A 23,009-nucleotide genomic window follows, 5' to 3' on the forward strand; every position below is an offset into this window, starting at 1 on the left:
TTTTTTTTTTTTTTTTTTGTGGTACGCGGGCCTCTCACTGTTGTGGCCTCTCCCGTTGCAGAGCACAGGCTCCGGACGCGCAGGCTCAGCGTCCATGGCTCACGGGCCCAGCCGCTTCGCGGCATGTGGGATCTTCCCGGACCGGGGCACGAACCCGTGTCCCCTGCATCGGCAGGCGGACTCTCAACCACTGCGCCACCAGGGAAGCCCCACCTTTCTTTTTGTAACTACTCCTGCACATGATAGCTGCTGATACTGAGTGCTCAGTTCAGGGCGTGTGCAGGGGTGAGTCCGGAGGGGCAGAGGTTCCTCTTCTGGGCTGCTATTGCCTGGAGCTCTTTGGACTTGGCGGGGATTTAAAGCTCACTTTTTTGCCCTGTGAGGTCTCTCATGGGTTCTCCTTCGGCTCCCGTGCTGGACTTCTCTGTGACCCCATCACCCGTGGCAGTGCCTCCCCTTCAGCTGGCTGTTCCTGATTCCCCTCAGCTTTTGGTTCTCCAGGCTTCATTTCATACAGGCTCTTACTGTTGGGGTTCCTTACTCTGTGACACAAGTCCTCTTGAATAGGAAACCATTAAAATGACCACTGGCTGACATTCCTAGCCCAGCTCCCTGTCTGCTCCTTGGGATTCACGCCAGATTGGCCCACCATCTGGGGGAAGGCTACTGATTTCCCTCCCATAGTCCACGACCCGAGGCCATAGACTGCTCTACTCTTCCAGGCATGAGTTTTGCACTGTCCCACTCCATCCCAGCTTCAGGGCATGAGTATCAACTCCCCAAGGGGCCCCATTAGTTCCTTCTCAGTATCTTGGACCCCACACTCCCCTTTCCCTTGGAGGTGAGGACAAAGGGACTCCCAGCACAGCAGCTCTTCTCTCCAAGGAAACCTCTTCACAAATCCTCTCTCGGGCTTCCCTGGTGGTGCAGTGGTTGGGAGTCCGCCTGCCGATGCAGGGGACACGGGTTTGTGCCCGGGTCCGGGAAGATCCCACATGCCGTGGAGTGGCTGGGCCCGTGAGCCATGGCTGCTGAGCCTGCGCGTCCAGAGCCTGTGCTCCGCAACGGGAGAGGCCACAACAGTGAGAGGCCTACATACCGAAAAAAACAAAAAACAAAAAAAAAGCAAAAACAATAAAATCCTCTCTCAAGCTCTATTTTGACCATTTTTATATCCTCCTTGTGGAGGGTACAAATGATTAATATATTGCATCATACTTTCTGATTTCTGAATCAAGGCTGGCTTTGCAGTTGACAGTGACTATAGGACTTCTCTTACCTAAAAGCAACCAGAAAAGCCATGAGGCTGCCCAAAATTTCAACCCAAAAGTGCTTGTAGAGCTTCTTAATTGGTTTGAACTATCTCCTTTGAAATTTCTCCATGGTGATCTGGGACCAAACAGTGGAATTCATACTCCTTGCCTCATGATGCTTAAGTTGAAACCCCCCAAATCCTCTAAGGTAATGTTAAATTAGACAGGCTTACTATACTTTCCAAAAACCTGGTGTACGTAGAAGCTATGTGTGTCAACTGAACATGTACACAAATAGGCAGAGCCTAAATAGCCGGTAGAAACAGTTAATTCTGTTTTAGTTTTACTTTGACCTGGATATATTGAGAAGCAAAAGGAATTAATTACTTTCATTTTAAAATATGATAAGCATAATGCATTATTAGGGGAAGAAATAATGATGTTACACCATTTCTTCTCATTACAGGAGGAATTCAAGAAGTTACTATATGGTCTCTGTTTCTTTCATGCTTTGGTACAAGAGAGACGGAAGTTTGGACCCCTGGGGTGGAATATTCCCTATGAGTTCAACGAGACTGACCTAAGAATCAGCGTACAGCAACTCCACATGTTCCTGAACCAGTATGAGGTACCATAAAACTCACAGCAAGGACATTACCTGTTGTGCTGTTTATCACATTGTGTTTGTACAGTGAGCAGGGACTTCTGATTAATTTCTTTTTTTTACAAAATGAATAGGAGGATAGTTCCCAAAAGCTTATTAAGTAGGACTTTATTATAACAGAATATTATAACTGCCATAGTAGGTAGTTAGGATGTCAGTTTGTCTATTAGGAACCTGTATTTTATCATTTATTTTGACACATAAACATCAATCAGTCTCCAAAGTGAAAAAAAAAAAAAAAAAAACAGACTGATTTCCCTCCGTTCTGGAGCATGACTTTATTTTTAAGGAAATGTTACTGTAGTTTTATTCCAGAGTTTGGGCCGTTTGCCCCGATCAAACAAACTACGTAAGCCATTGGTGTTAACCTGAGGTATAGATTCTGGGAAGAAGTCCCACAATGTAATGTCATCACATCAACCACATTCCATCCCCTGTAGTTCTCTCTCTCCCTCTCCCCACCCCTCTCTCCTTTCTCTCTCTCTCGCCATCGCTTGTGCACGTGCACACACATGCATGTACTGTCTCTCTCTCTCTCTCTCTCTTTCTCTGTTTGCTGCTTATCTATCAGATGGATTTTAACACGTTTGAACTTTTGAAGAACTGCTTGGTAAATCAGTACAAGTGTCCTAAAAGGATATGGAACTTTTTCGAAAGCAAATCCTCTAAATTTTAATAGAATTTTGTTCAAAATTAGTTGGAAATCTTTAAATCAATCAATGGAGTATCAAAAAAACCTTTGTTTTTTGAAACTTTTAGTGAATTGTGATTTTTTTAAAGAAAGGCTTACAAACAGGAAGTCATTGAATCCTCTCTCTATAAAAACAAAGGAAAAAACAAAATAAATATTGAGAGCTCAAATGACATATCTAAACTTAGGTGAAGAACATTTGTCTGGTCTTCTGTGTTTCTTTGGACAAATTTGTATTCTGTACTAAAATGAAGTGAGTTGAGAAGGCCTTTGATTTTGCAGCATTAAAATTTGGTGAAACATTCAAAAGAAGCATAGATTTGATGAATTTCTTTCTTGTAATAATATTTATTTTTAAAACATACTAAGAATGGAGGCAAAAGCTATAATGAAACAATGCATGTGGAAGTATTTGAGCTAAAATAATTACACTTTTGAATACAAACAAAAAGAATGAGGAGCTCCTTTAATTAGCAATTTGTTCACAAACCTGTAGAGTATATTCTAATTTAAAATATTATAGTATGTAGTGGAGTCAATTAAAAGTGTCAGCAATTTAAAATTTAGTAACCATAAAATGAAACTTTGCAAAACATTATAGACAATTTTACTTTAAAAATTAAAAAAACAGTGAGACCATATTGAAAAGTACATTCTTCGGGAAAACATCGGAGACGTTATTTGAGAGACAGAGATGTCTAAGAAGTTAAAGTACATGAATATACACTAAGAAAAGTTATTCTGCTTAAACTCTTAATCATTATAAAATTTTTGCTTCAATTTCTTATTTTAAGTAATTATCTTATTTTAAAAGCAATGTTTGAATAAAACTAATTACAGGTCTGCCAATATAAAAATAGAGTTATATACTATATATATACTATTTTATATATATATATATATATATATATATATATATAGTACTCTAAAATTCCATAATACTAATTATCTTTAGTGCCCACGTTCACTCTCAAAGTGTTACAGTTTGGACAGTAGTTTATGTGGTCACCCTAGCTTTTTAAAGATCTGAACACAAACAAGGAGGTAAGCAACTCGCTGGATGTGATTAGGGAAGGTTCCACAGAGGAGCAGTTGCTTGGGACTCAAACAATGAATAGAAGGTTTTCAGGTGGATGGTGTAAAGAAGCAGCAATAAAAAGGTTAAAAAAAAGTACCAATAAGTGAAAAGGTTTGGTTAAGTATAAATGATTTGGAACATCCTTGTATGCCATGCTGATTTGGGATTATTATATTGTTATTGGTCTGCTTTTAGGAGAGTATTTGCATTTTAGAAAGACCACTCTAGCAAGAGAGTGGAGAGCAGATTAGAGGAATTTAGATGACACGCCAGTTTAAGATGATATGAGTTGAATTGTGTCGCCCCCAAAAAATATGTTGAAGTTCTAATCCATTCTACCTCAGAATGTGAACTTATTTGGGAATGGAGTTGTTGCAGATATAATCAGTTAAACTAAGATGAGGTCATACTGGAGTAGGGTGAGTCCTCAATAGAACATGACTGGTATCATTATGAAAAGAGGGGAATTTGGATTCACAGAGAAGACAGCCATGTGAAAACAGAGGCAGCAATTGGAGTTATGCTGTGACAAACCAAGGAACACCTGGGGCTATGGAAGCTGGAAGAGACAAGGAAGGATCCTCCTAGAAGATGTGGAGGGAGTGTGGCCCTGCCAACACCTTGATTTCAGACTTCTTCAACAATAAATTTCTGTTGTTTTAAGCCATCTATCAGCAGCCCTAGAAAACTAATGGTCTCCTGTATTAGTTATAACCCAGGCAAGAGATGATATGAGTTTAAACTAAAGCATCTGGGCTAGGATGGGGAACATGGAAGAGATATAATAGATATGTAGGAACAGGGATTGAAATGACCTAGATAGTAAATGGTAAAGGGAGAGGGAGAAGTCTGTTAATGTTAGTTTTGGGGTCTCAGTTGGTGGTCCTACCACCACTCATTAATCCAGACAGGGAATAGGTATCAGGAATTAATGGGTATATAGCAGGTGGGTTAGTGGAATGGGGGTGGATGAGTGGATAAATAATTCAGTCTTGTACATTTGATACATCTGGGGTGTCTAGGTGTAGATATCGATGGTATCTGGTAGGCTTTTGGCATATAGATATAAAGCCCGAGAGAAAAGAGTGAGCACAAATAGAGAATTGTGAATTGTTAATGTGTAAGGAGAAGCCTGAGAACACCTGAGATTTAAAAGGGAGGCCTTGTAGCGTAAAAACGAACTAAAGCCTGGCTGCTGGTGAGCACCCAATATCAATGGTAGGAGAGAGGACAGGAGAAATGGAAAATGCAGACCAAACAGCCAGAGAAAAAGGGGGAGTGAGCACGCTGAGTAACTATGGAGTATCAGGAATTGTCCATCCTGGCAAATGCTACAGAGAATCTTTTCATGACGCGTGGGACTGACCGAACTGGTTCCTTCTATTAAATGACAATTGAGCAGTACTTCCCGTTCCTCCAGCACAGTGATCATATAGCAAACTGCACAAAACTGCTACTCATGCATGACGTATAACCCATCAAGAAATACAGAGAGATTCTTTGTGGAATGGGATTCACAGTTCCCTTTGATACTAAATCGAATGTAATCCTTCAGCAATCAAAACTTTGTTCTTTTTTATTGAAGTATAATTGACCTACAACATTACATTGGTCTCAGGTATACAACATGATTCAACATTTGTATATACTGCAAAATGATCACCACAATACTTCTAGTTATCTGTCACCGTAGAGTTAAAAAAAAATTGTTTTTCTTGTGATGAGAAGTTTTAAGATTTACTTTCTTAGCAACTTTCAAATTTGTGCCACAGTATTATTGACTAATGTCACCATGCTGTACTTACATCCCCATGACTTATTTATTTTATAACTGGAAATTTGTGCATCTTAATCTCTTTCACCCATTTTGCCCTCCCGGCAACTCACCACCCCTCTGGCAACCATCAATCTGTTCTCTGTATCTATAAGTTTTGTTTTGTTTGTTCATTTGTTTTGTGTTTTTAGATTCCACATTTAAGTGAAATCACACAGTATTTGTCTTTGTCTGATTTATTTCACTTAGTATAATACCCTCAAGATCCATTCATGTTGTCACAAATGGCAAGATTTCATTCTTTTTATGGCTGAATAGTATTGTGTATTCCACGTATAGTCCACGTCTTTATCCATTCATCCATCAGTGGACACTTACATTGCTTCCATGTCTTAGCTATTGTAAATAATGCTGCAATGAACATAGGGATGTATATAGCCTTTCAAATTAGTATTTTCATTTTCTTTGAATAAATACCCAGAAGTGGAATTGCTGGGTCATACAGTAGTTTTGTTTTTAATTTTGTTTTTTGAGGAACCTCCATACTGTTTTCCATAGTGGCTGCACCAATTTACGTTCCCTCCAACAGTACACAAGGGCTCCTTTTTCTCCACATCCTCACCAACATATGTATTATTTCTTGTCTTTTTGATAATAACCATTCTGACAGGTGTGAAGTGACATCCCATCGTAGTTTTGATTTGCATTTTTCTGGTGATTAATGATGTTGAGCATCTTTTCCTGTGTCTATTGGCTGTCTGTATGTCTTCTTTGGAAAAATATCTATCCAGATCCTCTGCCCATTTTTTTTAATATAAATTTATTTTATCTATTTATTTTTGGCTGCATTGGGTCTTTGTTGCTGCACGCAGGCTTTCTCTAGTTGTGTCGAGTGGGGCCTACTCTTCATTGCAGTGCACGGGCTTCTCATTGCGGTGGCTTCTCTTGTTGCAGAGCACGGGCTCTAGGCGTGCAGGCTTCAGTAGTTGTGGCACGCGGGCTCAGTAGTTGTGGCTCGCAGGCTCTAGAGCTCAGGCTCAGTAGTTGTGGCGCACGGGCTTAGTTGCTTCACGGCATGTGGGATCTTCCCGGACCAGGGCTCGAACCCGTGTCCCCTGCTATGGCAGGCAGATTCTTAACCACTGCACCACCAGGGAAGCCCCTCTGCCCATTTTTAAATCAGATTTTTTGGTTTTTGTTATTGAGCTGTATGAGTTCTTTATATATTTTAATTTAAAAAACATAAATAAGAAAAAGTAAACTGTAACAGAAGAAAATACAAGTGGATGTATATAATGTACTTGGCAAATGGGTAATTCCCTTTAGGAGGGTTGTGTGTGTGTGATTGTGTGTGAGAGAAAGGCTCACCCCCTCACTCTCACCCTAAGTTCACCCCCAAAGCAGTCAATTTCACAGCTTAGGAGGGGCTGTCCAAACTTTTTCCTATGCACAAATAGTTATATATACACATATATACAATATACGCACACATTTTCCTCAAAAACATAATTACATCTGTATGTCATTTTCAGCTTGCTTTTCTCACTCACATATGTTGTGGACAACTTCCAAAATAGATACAGATCTTTGTTTTAATGGCTGCATACACAGCATTTCCCACTTTTGACTATGAGGATTTTATTTCCTTTTTATTTCTTACTAATAAGTAGTGTTAAAGTGAATAACTTCATATATAACCTTGCATATAGTTGCCGACTTCTGCACTCTCTCCTGGCCTGTGGTCTCAACCCTCTTATAACAACAGAACAGAGAAGAAATCCCAGCAGCGAGCTGCTACTCTTTCTGCGACCTCAGCCAATGGACCTGGGCGCCTGGGAGAATGCATTCCCCAGTTTGATTGGCCCTGGTTGTGATCAAGCTACTGAGAGGAACAAGTTTACCCATCAGCTCTCAGGGGAATGTTGGCAGGTTTAACCCTTTAAACATAAGCCAAACTCCTCCCCTCCAGATCTCATCTTATGTCTGCCTCACAAAGCCCTCCCAGGGCCCAGCTCATGCTGATATACTATTTAATTCACACAGGAGTTTTCTTACTATATTTCAGTTTTATGAGGTGGGGACCTGTCAACAAGGCAAACCCGAGCACTGCCGGCATCTGCAAACTCCCCTCAACACCGTGCCGTTGTTCTCCCTCCTGGTTCTGCTTGTTTCTCCACCACGTCTTGGTCACTGAGCTGTTCTCCTAAATTCACTGCCTTCATTTCCAACTCTACCAAGTAACAAGTCTCTTAATTCCCAAGCCCGAATTCAATAAATTCCTTCTGTCTAATCACTACCACCTATTCTTCCCAAGTGCTATTGTTTTTTACTGAAGAGATTCCTCTAAGTGGGATCACTGAGATGTAGGGTATATACACTTTAACTTTTAGCAGATAACTGCCAGAAGGGCATTTATAGCACAAAAATGGTGAAAAAAATCCTAAAGTGAAAAGATTGCTGTATTTTAGTAGAAAACATTTTAAAACATTGCTATATTAAAATACCAAAAACAAACACCATAAAAATAAAAGACAAATGAAAATTGGAGAAAATACCTAAAATTTTTCTGACAAACTGATTCGGTATCTTTATAAAGAGCTTTTAGTAATGAAAAAAAAAAAGCATTCATATGAGGAAAACACATAAAAGAATAAAGTAGATAATTTAACAATAAGAAATACAAGCGGTGAATAAACATTTTTTAAATGTCAATATCAAAAATAAATAAATAAGTAAAATAAAATTAAGATATGTAATGTCCAGCATGATGACTATAGTTAATACTATATTGCATATTTGAAAGTGGCTAAAGAAAACAGATCTTGAAAGTTCTCAACACACAAAAAAATTGTGATTATGGTGATGGATGTTAAATAGACTTACTGTGGTGATCAATATATACAAATATCAAATCATTATTTGTACCCCTGAAACTAATATAATATGTGAATTATATCCCCAAAAATTAAAAACAATTTTATTGTTTAATTATCATTTTTTTTCCCTAAATGATAATACTCAGTTTTGTTGTGAGCAGTGAGAGAATTCTCTATATTACTGGTGGCTGTTTAAGTATTTATGCTTAGGATAAATAAAATCGCAATAGGAAAAATCAATTCTTTTGCATTCATAAACACTTAGAAATTCTATGTACTAGAGAATATAATAAAAAGGCAAACCTACAGGAAAAATATTTCAAGAAATTTGATAAAGGTAGATTTATAAAAGAGCTTATACAAATAAAACTATTAAAACTTTAATTGAGGGCTTCCCTGGTGGCGCAGTGGTTGAGAGTCTGCCTGCCAATTCAGGGGACACAGGTTCGAGCCCTGGTCTGGGAAGATCCCACATGCTGTGGAGCAAGTAGGCCCGTGAGCCACAACTACTAAGCCTGCATGTCTGGAGCCTGTGCTCCCCAACAAGAGAGGCCGCGATAGTGAGAGGCCCGCGCACCGCCATGAAGAGTGGCCCCCGCTTGCCGCAACTAGAGAAAGCCCTCACGCAGAAATGAAGACCCAACACAGCCAAAAATAAATAAATAAATAAAATTTTTAAAATTTTAAAAACTAATTGAAAAAAATAGGCTAGTTCACAGAAGAACAAATGTTTTTAAACATATGAAAAGATCATAAATTTCATTAGTATTCTAGAAAATGCAAATTAACGCAATATTAATTACCTTTGGTCAAATTAGCAGAGATTTTAAACCTGATTCCTACAATTACTACACCCTTTCAGGAAAGCAGTTTGGTGACATTAGTCAATTGCTTTTTATAAACTTCTTTCCTTTGACAGTGTTATTTCCCTTTCAGGAATCTAGACTAAAGAATCATTAGCAATTTTAAGGGATGTATATTTAATGAAACAATTTAACAAAGTAGAAAATTAGGAGCAACTGAAATCTTCAATATTAGAAGATAGTTATTAAAAACTATTTTCAAAGAGTATTTCGTGAAACAGTAAAAGATATCTCATAATATGAGATTTGGTGAAAAATTATATGCAAAATTGTATATATAGTGTGATTCTAATTGTCAAACATATACAGATATAAAGAGGTGGTGAAGGAAATGAACACTGATTATCTCGGAATTATATTGGATTGGTTTTGAATGTCATTCAACAGTGCAGGATTTTCAGGGATGGGATTATGGTCTAACTAATTTTGCATCAGGCATATAGTAGGTGGTCCATTAATGTTGGTTGAATAGAGGTGAGTTCACAAGTTAATAGAGGATTTCTATTCTTTGCACTGATGGAAATGACAAATCACAGAAGGAGAGAGAGACCCTGGGGAAAATTACAGGAAATTAGCCGGGAAGTACATAAAGGGAAATTGTGTTGATGCAAACTTTCCGTGAACTGTTTAAATAACATGAGCAAACAAGAAACACGATCCTGTATGATGTGCCACTGCTAAATCTTGACTGGTTGAGCGACTTGACCTCTACTCTAGGAACTGCCCTACGACGCCCTGCAGTACATGACGGGCGAGTGCAATTACGGCGGCCGCGTGACTGACGACTGGGACCGGCGCACGCTGCGCAGCATCTTAAAGAAATTCTTCAACACGGAATTAGTTCAGAATCCGCACTATAAATTCGACTCCAGTGGCATCTATTTTGTGCCTCCTTCTGGTGATGTAAGTACATATGCTCTTCAAGAAAACTAAAAGCAGTAAAATGTGGAATTCCTCTGATATAGAAAAAGGTGATTTTTTTTTTTTTTTTAAAAAGCCTTGTTTTTTGTTAACCATTGTGTGTACTTTCTTCAGTCCTATAGGGACAGAGCAAATCCCATACAAAGATGGAGTTAGTGGTTTCCTATTTGCTGTAATGTGAAGACTATCAGAAATGTTCCTCACCCAAGAATGGCTTCCTCAGTGACCTGAAATCCTCTTATTGTGAATTCAGTGCTTTGGGGAAAAAGGCATGGTCCCCAATTAAAATGGAAATACACATGAGAAGGGCTTACAAAATCGTATTAACGATAATAGTTAACATTTAGATCATGCTTATTTACAAAGCAGTTACATGTAATTATCCCACTGGAGCATCTAATTAACATTTGAGTTATTATTCTGTCTTTGTCTTTTACAAGTGAGAAAGTAAGTTCACTAAAGTTAAATGACTTGCCCAAGATCCCACAGGTAGAAAGGGACAGAGCATCACACCTGCTTCACAAGACCAAGGTTCTCTTCTGCTACTTTTTCCAGTCCTGTCTAGTAGAAGATGTGGTATCTGCCTTCATATCACACAGTAGACTTCTAGGGACTGCTAGCACAATTAAATTGGTTCTCATTTTATTCCCAGAAGTCAAAAGGGCACAAGTTGAAAGTTAAAAACACAGCCACAGGCAACAGAGGCACATAACCATGACCCCATCATCCACTAGGATGGATTCTAGCTGAGGGCAGACACTAATAGATGAAGAGAAAAATCAGTCCCAGAGCCCAGGTCACTGACTGGGTGGGGCAAGTCAACACAGGGAGTCATGGTAACAAGATCCCCAGTGATGATTTGGTAAGTGAGAAGATAGCCAAAGATGAAGTCAGGTTATGTAACATGACCCATCTCGAAAAACCACCAGTGACCAGTCTCCCCACTACCATACGTGTATGGGGCTGGCCAAAAAGTTCGTTCGGATTTTTCTGTAACGTCTTATGAACAGACTTTTTGGCCAACCCAATATATGAATGTTTGCATATGATTATATGAGCATCAGGAAAAGTATGGAATTTTGATAGAAATTCACATAAATAAAATATAAAACGTGTCTGCGTATATATAAAAAGATTTACCATATTAATGGTGGTTATCTCATGATAAAATCTCAGATGATTTTCACTTTTCTGAATTACGTGGATTTATCACAATAAGAGTAAACAGAAATATCAGACTAAAGCGGAAAAAAAAATATTGTGATAAACTAAGAACAGTCATCAGCAAATGCAGCACAGAAAGATTTCTCAGGAAGAATTTCTAAATGAAGCAGCCAGGATATTCCTCTCTCCATTTTCAGATCCATTCCAGTTGAATGGGACATTTTTTTCTCTCTCTAAATGTGTCCATATCTTTTTTTTTTAACACTTTGGCCCAGGTTGAAAGAAAATGAAAGCATTCAGTGTCCAGGTTCACAGGCTCATCCACTCAGTAACCTGAGTATTAAAAATTATCTCTTTTCAGTGAGCAAGCTCTACAGGATAATTAGATTTCTATAATTCTAACCTGATTTCCTGATTTCTAATCTCCTGATTCCTTGTTACTCATCTTTGCAGCACAAAAGCTACATCGAATACACAAAGACACTGCCGCTGACCCCAGCTCCGGAAATCTTTGGGATGAATGCCAATGCAGATATCACTAAAGATCAGTCAGAAACTCAACTGCTGTTTGATAACATTCTTCTCACACAGGTGTGTGATCTGTGCAGGAACTGGCTTCTGAGGCTGGAAAGGATGCTCCCCAAGCAGCATGAGACAACACGGTAGAGGCCCAGGCACAGAATTCCATCTCTTCAAGTGGAGAACCACTTTAAGGAAAAGAAAAAAAATACGTAACTTAAAAATGGGTTTAAACATAAAGTAAATGAATGTGTGGGTTTTGTTTTCGTCAGTCTTTTGATTTGGGAAGAATCTTTGAGTATCATTCTGCTTCCAAGAGTTCTTTGAATAATATTCTTTGAGTATTCTTTGATATCATTCTGCTGCTGTGAGTTCCATTTTGCCTTTCTTGCTTAAATCATGCCCTAATACATTATCCTTTTTTACTTCCTTTAAAGTGGAAGAAGAATTTCAAAGATACCTGGAAGCAGTTTAACACCAGAATCCATCTAGAATTCTGCCTATTTTATTTTCTCTCTTACCTATTCAACATTTTTAAATGACTTATCTTTATCAAATGTTCTAGAACATTTAACCTAGTTTACATAGAAATAGTTTCTTTCACATCAATATTTTATCAGATTACATAATATTTAAGGAATATAATAGTAAGTACAAAATAAATTAAAAGGTTTAGGAGAACCTTTGACTCTTAGACATGCGGCTCCACTGGTGAGAGCATAAATGTAAGGGCATGTCGGAGAATGACCTTCCAAGGCACCAGATTTCAGCATGCCCTGGGCACGAGTCAGTACATTTGAATGAAAGATATTTAATCTTGCTTGTCTATTTAGAGATCTTCCCTTGTATTGTTCTCCCATTAGAAGATATGCTTGTTTTTTTTTTTTTTTTATTTTTGAAAGCAAATTAGTCCAAATGGTGAGTTCCCTTAGTGATTGAATGAAATTTTAGTAAGTTCAGGATGTTTATTCAGTCAAGCAAATTATCCCCAAAACTGATTTCGAGCTGGTCTTTTTTATTTTTATGGGATCTCAGATTAATACTAATAATAGTTAATCATTTTATAGTGCTTACTGTATGGGAGCACTGTTCTGAATGCTTTATGTATAACAGTGTGATGCTTATGACAGTCCTATGAAGTGAGGGTGCTAATTATTCCCATTTTACAGCTAAAAGACTCAGACACAGAAAGATTAAGTCATTTACTCAAGGTCAGCTAGTACAATTTCAAGCCAGCACTCAAAGCCAAGCAGTCTGACTCCCACTAGTTTGGCTCCAGAATTTGTGTTCTGAACCACTACGTGATATTCTTTCTAGATTCTAAACATGGGATAGGACCTAGAAGGCAGATAACCAGAGATGCTGGGTTGGGAGTGGGGGGCGGGAAGCTAAAAGAACCAGATTAGGAGGATGAAATAGTGTGCTGTCACTGATGGAAGAGTTCATGGAACTTCTACCTCTGGTCTACTGTAAGATGACATTTACTCATAAGGCAGAAAGGACAAAGATTATTTTTTATGTCCATTTTACACGTTAATACCATTAAAATCAGTTGTTGCCTGAGCATGAAAGCATGTATACAGACATGAATAAGTAGGTTGTTAGGAACATCAGTGCCTGTAGTACACAACAGTCTGACAGCAGATTTATAGTGTCTTTTGGCTTTATTTAAACCTGATGGGCTGTGCCACATGAAGCAGTGGGCTCAGTCCAACAGAAAATGACTCAGAGCCGAGCAAATAAGTTTAAATACACTTGGGGTATCTTCTCAGTATGTAATTAAACAACCTCTTTCAATATCCTCCGACTCAGATTGGCAAGTACAGTTATAGTAATGGGTAAGCAGGAGTTCAGTGATTCTACATCGGGATTAACCACAATTCAGAGGCAATGAGATAGACCAGAACTGCAGGTCGGAGAGCAAGGTCACGATGACAAGACCTTTACCTTGTGTATTTAACCAAAATATCTTATGAAATGACAGGAGCCAGCATTGGAGCTGAGAATGTTACTTCTGCAGAGCCCTTTTGCTTATACTTAACTGCCAGACTCTCTTTAAAAAAAAAAAAAAAATCTTTATTGGAGTATAATTGCTTTACAATGGTGTGTTAGTTTCTGCTGTATAACAAAGTGAATCAGCTATACATATACATATATCCCCATAGCTCCTCCCTCTTGCGTCTCCCTCTCACCCTCCCTATCCCACCCCCGTAGGTGGTCACAAAGCACAGAGCTGATCTCCCTGTGCTATGTGGCTGCTTCCCACTAGCTATCTATTTTACATTAGGTAGTGTATATATGTCCATGCCACTCTCTCACTTTGTCCCAGCTTACCCTTCCCCCTCCCTGTGTCCTCAGGTCCATTATCCTTTTTTTTTTTTGCGGTACGCAGGCCTCAGCAGCCATGGCTCATGGGCCATGTGGGATCTTCCCGGACTGGGGCACGAACCCGTGTCCCCTGCACCGGCAGGCGGACTCTCAACCACTGCGCCACCAGGGTCCATTCTCTATGTCTGCATCTTTATTCCTTTCCTGCCCCTAGGTTCTTCAGAACCATTTTTCTTTTTTTTTTTTTTTAGATTTCATATATATGTGTTAGCATATGGTTTTTGTTTTTCTCTTTCTGACTTACTTCACTCTGTATGACAGACTCTAGGTCCATCCACCTCACTACAAATAACTCAATTTCGTTTCTTTTTATGGGTGAGTAATATTCCATTATATATATGTGCCACATCTTTATCCATTCATCTGTTGATGGACCCTTAGGTTGCTTCCATGTCCTGGCTATTGTAAATAGAGCTGCAGTGAACATTGTGGTACATGACTCTTTTTGAATTATGGTTTTCTCAGGGTATATGCCCTTTTCTCCACACCCTCTCCAGCATTTATTGTGTGTAGACTTTTTGATGATGGCCATTCTGACTGGTGTGAGGTGATACCTCATTGTAGTTTCGATTTGCATTTCTCTAATGATTAGTGATGTTGAGCATCCTTTCATGTGTTTGTTGCCAACCTGTATATCTTCTTTTTTTTTTTAACATCTTTATTGCAGTATAATTGCTTTACAGTGGTGTGTTAGTTTCTGCTTTATATGTATATCTTCTTTGGAGAAATGTCTGTTTAGGTCTTCTGCCCATTTTTGGATTGGGTTTTTTGTTTTTTGGCTATTGAGCTGCATGAACTGCTTGTAAATTTTGGAGATGAATCCTTTGTCAGTTGCTTCATTTGCAAATCTTTTCTCCCCTTCTGAGGGTTGTCTTTTCATCTTGTTTATGGTTTCCTTTGCTGTGCAAAAGCTTTTACGTTTCATTAGGTCCCATTTATTTATTTTTGTTTTTATTTCCATTACTCTAGGAGGTGGGTCAAAAAGGATCTTGCTGTGATTTATGTCATAGAGTGTTCTGCCTGTGTTTTTCTCTAAGAGTTTTATAGTGTGCCAGACTCTCTTTTGAATAAGAAAATCGTTTCAACCTAAAATATTGTGAAACTAGAAATGGAAAGGCTGAATTCCACAATGTCTCCTTGAAAATGGATCCCACTTATCTTTATTTGTTTAATAAAAGGGCAACGACCATTAGATTTCAAACGGTGTTTGTGAAAACTCTAAGGAAAAGTGGTAAAAAGGAAAAAAAGCTAAGTTATATAATTATGTAATTACAAATAAATAACACCCTTTTGCTCTTAATTCTCAATATCAGTTGGATATTACTTTTAAAACAAACCCCCCCAGTTATGTGATTTTGGTGTGTGAGAAATAGGTATAGGAATGTTTGTGTGTGAGAAATAGGTATAGGAATGTTTGTGTTACTAAATTATTTTTCTTACATTTTTGAAGGGCTGAGATTCTTTTTTGGGGGGGGGGGTTTCGGTGGAGGCACAGCTCTTGTTAGAAAATAGGAATGGTTGAGTTTATAGTATATTGTATGCACATCAAAATACAAATAGAAATCAGCATATGATTCTTTAAATGCAATGGAAATAGATATTTCAGTAGTTTGGGCCGAACGTTCATTACCTTCTTTGTTCTCTGTAATTTGTTTTATATACTTAGTTGTAAACCTAATGTTTGGGGATCATGATAAAAGATTACTATATTGGCATATCCCTTTTTTTGCTAGCATATAATTAACACTTACCAACATTTAATTTTTTTATTGCACAACTTCATAGGAATGTGTTAGGTAGCATTAAAAATCTCACTAGAAACTTAAGTAGAAGTAACAGTCAATATTTATAGAATAGAGCCAATATAGACACTAGAAAATATAAAATCTGAAATAAGACTAAACACAATTCCCATGGACTGGAAAAGTATGAGATATATTCATTTATATTCTAATAGTGCTTGTTCTCTCTCAACACACACACACATACACACATTCATTTATTCTGAGGATTTAAAGGGTTTTCCCAGAAAATATAGATTCATTTGCATGGTGTCACTATAAAATAAAAAATAAAAATTGAAATGAAATTCCCCTTCCCTGCTTCCAGTGTGAATCCCTAAAGTCTGCCTTATCGCCATAACTCTTCCAACTGCTTAGAGGAGATGAGCTTATTTTCTTTGTCCTCTTGGTTCAAGGAAAAAAAACTCTATCTCTGCTTTTGGCAACCACTGGGCACCAGAGTTATTACCAAATATATTTTGTGGCGAAAGCAAAAACCAGATTTCGTCCTCCTGGGCTTTGATGCCCGTCATCACTTGACCACCACCACCCCCAACATGAACGCTTTTTCTCCCTCTGTCTGTATCATCTGCTCTTCCCCTGACCCCCAGGCAGCACAATGTGCAGCTTGTTTGCTTCCTCCAGACCCTCTTTTGCCTCTGAACATTGTACATGACCTTCTACCTTCTACCAATTGCTTTTCTCCTGAAACTCCATTCCCATGCTTGTTATCATCACTTCAATAAATCTCGTGGGGAGAAGAATCATAGTCAAAATAGCAAAGTATCAATAGTACTCATTCTTATAAAGTTTTCTTTAGGAGATTTCCTATCCAGCAATTCTTAGATTTTTATGAGGATTTCTTTTTTTTTTATGAGGATTTCTGATTCGTAGTTTGGATTCTTTCCAGTCTCGTTCAGCAGAGTCTGGTGCAAAATCATCGGATGAAGTAGTATATGAGGTCGCTGGTGACATCTTGGGTAAACTTCCAAACAACTTCAATGTGGAGTCTGCAATGAGGAGATACCCAACCACTTACACTCAGAGCATGAACACGGTGCTTGTCCAAGAGATGGGACGGTTCAATAAGTTGCTGCAGACCATAAGAGAATCATGCATTAACATCCAGAAAGCAATCAAGGTAAGGGGAAGTACAGCAAGGAAAAATCATTGAAATAAACATCATTCATTTACTCAGCAAATATTTATTGGGCACAGCTTCCGTGAAAGCACTGTTCTTGGTTCCAGAGATAGAAAAAAAAAATCCCCACCCTTAAAAAGTGTATCGAATTCTGGGGCTGACAGTTAATAAGTGTGTAAATGAGTATAGAATGTGGTACATATAGCGATCGTTTGTTGGATGGAACATATGCTAAGAAGGCATAAAATGTTAAGGAGTAAGACAAAGCTTCTGCTCTCATAGAGCTTACTTCTTAGGGAGACAAACAATTAAAAAATGAACAAATAAATTTATTTTTTTCAGTCATTGGTAAGTTCAGTGGAAAAAAATAAAATGGAATAAGGATGTAGAGAATGATGGGTGGGAAACTCAGTCATTTGGGGTCAGGCCGCTCTGAAGAGAGAGACCTGATGGGAGGGACAAGCCATGGAACGTTTGGGCAGAGGGTCCAGCCAGCATGAAGGCCCTGAGAAAACCAGCTTGGCATGGTCCAGGAGCACAGTAGGGAAGGCTGGCTTGTCTAGAGTAGAGTGAGCACGAGGGAAATGGTAGGACAGAGAGAGGAAGGCATGGGCTTCATGATGGCCTTCTCGGCCAAGGTTAGGATCTTCAATATTATCCTAAAGTGTAAAGGTAAAGGGAGACCTTCAGAGGGATTTAAGTGATGAAATGAAATGATCTATTTTATATTTTTAAAGTTTGCTCTGGCCGCTGCAGAAAGGATTGTAGGGAAACAAGAGCACAGGCAGAACCCAATTATGTGATTGCAGTAGTCCAGCTGAGTTGGTTTCTTGTAGCAGTGGAGGTGGAGAAGAGTGGTTGGATATGAGTTATTATGGAGAGAGGAGTCTGCCCGGCTGGCTGTGGTATAATCTGGCTGGTTTGGCTAAGAAGTATTCAGTGTCTTGTGTTTCTCCTTAACCTGGTCCTCCCTGTATCCTTCCTGGAAGATGAAGGCCTGGCTTTCCGCATTCTGGGAGATAAAAGGGGAAACAGGCCTCAGGGAGCTCAGCAACCAATACACATGAATTCACTTAATTCCTGATTTCAGTATGGGAATTCTGACCCCACCTGAGCCTGGCATCCCCTCCACTGTAGGGATGTCTTCATTTTCCTTTCCAGGTTTCATTCAAGGTGAATAAGGTACAGTTTTGTGGGAGAAGACCCAGGAATCTATTTTTTAAGCCAGATTTCAACAATCTTCATTTAGCACCACCCTCCTCTCCTCCCTTTCAGCTAGGGCCATCAGTTCCAAATATTGATACTTTGAGTATCCTAGTGTATATCTAGTCGATTCTTAACTTTCCCGTCTGCCAGTTTCTCCTGACTACTAAGTCAACTACCAACAGTCCACATGCTTTCTAGCTCCCAATATTGCCTTGCCTTTTCCTATTTTTCCTGCACTTGTAGGCTTTTTTTTTTTTTTTTTTTTTAGCCACGCCGTGTGGCATGCAGGATCTTAGTTCCCTGACCAGGGATCGAACCCGCGCCCCCTGCAGTGGAAGTGCAGAATCTTAACCACTGGACTGCCAGGGAAGTCCCTAGGCTTGTGCTTCTAACAAATAAATTCCTTTACTGTTGTTTCAGGGTTTGGGGAAGGAGGCAAATGAAATGTGGATGTTTAATCCATTAAATTTTCTCTAAAATCTTTTCCATATGTTAGTTGGAATTATATTGTCAACTATGAAGAAAACAGAAATGATGATGGCAACTGGCCCAATTGCAGGATCAAATAAAAATTTCAAGGGCCTCAAAGTGTTACCATCTCTTAGGATCTTCAATTTTATTCTAAAGTGTAAAGGTAAAGTGTAAAAGTAAAAAACCCTTCAGAGGGTTTTAAGCAATGAAATGAAATGATCTATTTTACATTTCAAAATGGGATAAGATCAATTAGACTTAATAGTTGCAGTCCAGGATGTCTTAACCTTTCAAGGCACTTTGTATCATTTTCCTCATTTTATATTTATCACTATCCTTTTAAGAAAGCAGGACAGCGATATATTCGTTGTCCATTTAATGGACAAGTAAACTAAGTCAAAGTTAGGCTGTGATTTAATAGCTAGTGAGAAGCCAAGTGTTGAGATCTTCCAGGGTGGAAAAAATGGGTAAAGGGGGTCAAAAGTTTTCAATTACAAAATAAATAAGTTATGGAGATGTAATGTACAGCTTGGTGACTATAGTTAATAATAGTGTATTGCACATTTGAAAGTTGCTAAGAGAGTAGATCTTAAAAGTTCTCATCACACACACAAAATGCTGTAACTATGTATGGTGATGGATGTTAACTAGACCTACTGTGATGATCACTTCACAGTATATACAAATATTGAATCATTATGTCATACATCTAAAACTAATGTTGTATGTCAATTATATTTCAAGAAAAGAAATTTTCCATTAAAGTTTGATTAGATTACAATTGTTAATATTTTTCTAAGGAATAATTCAAAGACTCCACAACTTGTGAGCAAAAGAAAGTATCTTTTCTTTTTTTGCTATATGACTCAACTAATCATAATTGTAAACAAATACAATTATAAAATTATTCATAACCTAGAATACAGTTGTGTTAAACAATGGTTAAATGCGTTTCAGGGGCTTGTAGTGATGTCTACAGATCTTGAGGAAGTGGTTAGCAGCATTCTGAATGTCAAAATTCCAGGAATGTGGATGGGTAAATCATACCCAAGCCTCAAACCACTTGGGAGCTATGTGAATGACTTCCTTGCAAGACTAAAGTTTTTGCAGGTGAGTTCATCCAAATGCTCATATATTAAGTTTCTTCTGATTTCATCTTCTTCATCAGGTTGCCTAACGTAATGAGTATGACTCTCTAGTTTTTCTGTGCATCCCAGGCACAAATGACCACTCCCCAATATTGCATATAGTTTGTGTAACTGTTACATGGAATTGTCAAAATACTAACATTGGAAGTAGAACCTCTGAAAGCTTCTTTAGGAGCAGGTGCTTGTGTTCAGTGAAGTTAGACATTCAAGCCAAGGACATTTGAAGAGGGAAAAGGACTGGCTATGTTGATATTTCCATTAAATATTTAGTTTTAAAAGAGATTCCTACAGCACAGCATCTTAGAAAGCCAGACAAGCTACTAGTAAGGAGAATTATTTCTTCCTTGTCCAGCACCCCTCCAGGTCGTGAAATCACTAGATTGCTGTTTCAGCCCAAGTCAGTAATAACCTCAAAGGCTAATTGTCTTGGAAATGTAGAGTGGGCAGAAGCCTGCCTCCTAATTATCTGGCAATGTTGGTGCTTAACTATGTTATTATTAACAACTATATTTCTTAGAAGTATTGATTAATTCCCTAGGTACTATACATAATACATCAAAAATTGCCTGTGAGGAGATTTCTCCGGGGATAAAATGACAAAACACCCCTTCCATAATATAGGCCTTCTTTGATACTAGACTTGGTACTGAAGGATTAAGATTGTTCTTGAAAAGTGAAGACTCTACCTTGGATTCTTATAGGGGAAAGTTCTTCAAATTCACTTCTTCAGACTGACTTCTATAATTTACTATTAGAGTCAGTAACTCAACTACTTGTTATAATATATGATATGAACGGAATATCCAGATATCTTGATATTTATAAAGATCTTAAGCTCTCACTACCCTGTATCTTCTGGAAGTTCCTGTTACAATATTATGTCTTCGTATGTTAGATTCACTGTATTTTGGTGAAGTAGAAGGGAAGACTTCAAAAGGAATATTCTACCGGGTACTAATAACCAGAGAGGAAAAAAAGTGAAAGAAACATTATCGTCTGACCAGACCTTGTAGGGAGATCTTCTTTTATTCAATTAAACAACATGATGTAGCGTGCAATAATGTATATTAGAAACTCACTGTTGTATGGAGCTCTTCTGAAGGAATCACTGGGCATGTATAAAACAGACATTTGTATCTACATTCACACACATTATGATTCATATCATTGCATGAGCTGGTGCAATGGATACGAAATTGAAGTCAGAACGAACGCTGGATATGTTGCCTATTTTTCAAACTTTGATAGTATGACTTTTTATTCCTCAAAGTGTTAGCTTATTTGTTAGTTTACCTAGAAGATAATAGGCGGAGTGTTTGTGGCAAATTGTACTAAGCCATGTTGCATTCAAAGTTGAAAGACCCTGTTGTCAGGACACTTGTGCTTTGACACCACAGCAATGGTACGAGGTTGGCCCTCCCCCAGTGTTCTGGCTTTCTGGCTTCTTCTTCACACAAGCCTTCCTGACTGGCGCCCAGCAGAACTATGCCAGGAAATACACCATCCCTATTGATCTTCTTGGGTTTGACTATGAAGTGATGGAAGACAAAGAATACAACCATGCTCCGGAAGATGGTAAGTGCAGCGATGGAATGAGTTGGCTTATATTTCAACACTGAACAAAAATGTAACATTCTTGCTCACTTTACCCAGCTGCTAAAAATTTAATCATCATGTATGTAACTTACCCTCAGATGGTTAAGGAAAAACAATTTTGTGAAGAGACAGAGTGAGCAAGAGAGAGCAAGAGTAAGAAAATAAATGGGGATGAAATTAATCTGAGGAAGGAGTAGATGTCCCTTGCATTGTTTTCGTTTTACAAAATTGTGTAATTTTGAAGTTATTTCTAAAAAAAGTTAGGTAGAAAGGAGTCATCAAATTAACAATACATGGGATGATCAACCACAGTCTTATGGTGACCTTGGGGAATTAAGGCAGCACAACATTAAAAAGAAGGATCTCTTGGTCCCTCGAAGAGCACACCTTTGCAGACTCCTAAAATATGTGTTCTTTCCTGTTATATACATCCTTCCAAAACTTAATACAGTTAATAGCTAATATGAGCATATGTTCTGTGATTGAAACATTGTGAGGAAATTTATTTTCTTAATCATTTGTCTTTTTAATACTCAGTGGCTACCCTAATGTTTTATTTCAAATTTAATGGAAGGGGCCACTACCTTTCAAAAGTATTATTTTAAAAATACTATCGATTTCTAATTTTACCAAAATGGTGTTGTCTTTAAATGACAATTTCTAAATGACCAATAATGTGCCCTGGTTTTACTAATGTGTCAAAGATAATCCTGCTTCCTTATTCATCACTGAATGGTGAATTCACTGGCTCGCTCTGTTAGACACTGGGGAATATCAACAGTGAAGACTGTAGGCAGGATCTTGACCCTCAACTAATCTGTACTCTGGTGGAAGATACTAACAAGTAGATGTGTCATCACAACAGCGTGTCATCATCCTATTACTGCGCTGGGTGGTTTTACTTTACCTTGACTGTCAGAAATCTCAAGGAGGGTCATAACACTATGAAGCAGTCCTACTACTGTTCCCTGGAAGAGTTGCTTTCCCACTTTCAAAGCAACCACGTATGCCTTCTTTGTCCTGCCCCTTGCCCCCGCATCTCACCTCATCCTTCATTGAAAAAATAAGCAGCCATCAGAATAGGGCTTTTAGCACAACCGAATCCATAAACCTGTTGACTGCTGCACCCTCTGGTAGTTCAGATCCACTGGATAGTCCAGATCTCATTTTTTTCCTCCTGCCAAGGGTTTTTATCCTTCAGTTGTACCCTCTGTTTCTAGAATCAGCGGTTATCTCCCTCACTACTGGATAATTCCTACCAGCATGCAACCAGAATCTCTCATCTTACAACAAATCAACAAATGCCACTTGTCTAAATATCCGTATCCCCTCAGCTACTGTCCCATAATCTCTGCTCCCCTTTGCAGCACAATTCTCGTGCCGTCTCCAGCTTCTCACTCCCTCTTTCCTGTCTACCTTTCATCCTCTCCAGTCAACTGATGCTCTTCAGAATTACTAATGACTTCCATGTTGAC

The 23,009-nt window shown here is 38.5% G+C and overlaps 1 protein-coding gene across 3 annotated transcripts in view; it reads left to right on the top strand.

Annotated features, from left to right (window-relative positions):
* The window catches only part of DNAH7 (dynein axonemal heavy chain 7), a 247,269-nt gene that overhangs the window by 214,427 nt on the left and 9,833 nt on the right, over positions 1-23,009 (top strand). For all 3 annotated transcript variants that reach the window (XM_067741149.1, XM_067741150.1, XM_067741151.1), the window contains 6 exons: positions 1,720-1,881; positions 9,917-10,102; positions 11,738-11,875; positions 16,883-17,113; positions 19,748-19,900; positions 21,336-21,513. In XM_067741149.1, the coding sequence (XP_067597250.1) occupies positions 1,720-1,881; positions 9,917-10,102; positions 11,738-11,875; positions 16,883-17,113; positions 19,748-19,900; positions 21,336-21,513 (1,048 nt within the window). The remainder of the gene's footprint in view (positions 1-1,719; positions 1,882-9,916; positions 10,103-11,737; positions 11,876-16,882; positions 17,114-19,747; positions 19,901-21,335; positions 21,514-23,009) is intronic.

The sequence above is a fragment of the Pseudorca crassidens genome, chromosome 6 (assembly GCF_039906515.1).
Source record: "Pseudorca crassidens isolate mPseCra1 chromosome 6, mPseCra1.hap1, whole genome shotgun sequence".
Lineage (NCBI taxonomy): Eukaryota > Metazoa > Chordata > Mammalia > Artiodactyla > Delphinidae > Pseudorca > Pseudorca crassidens.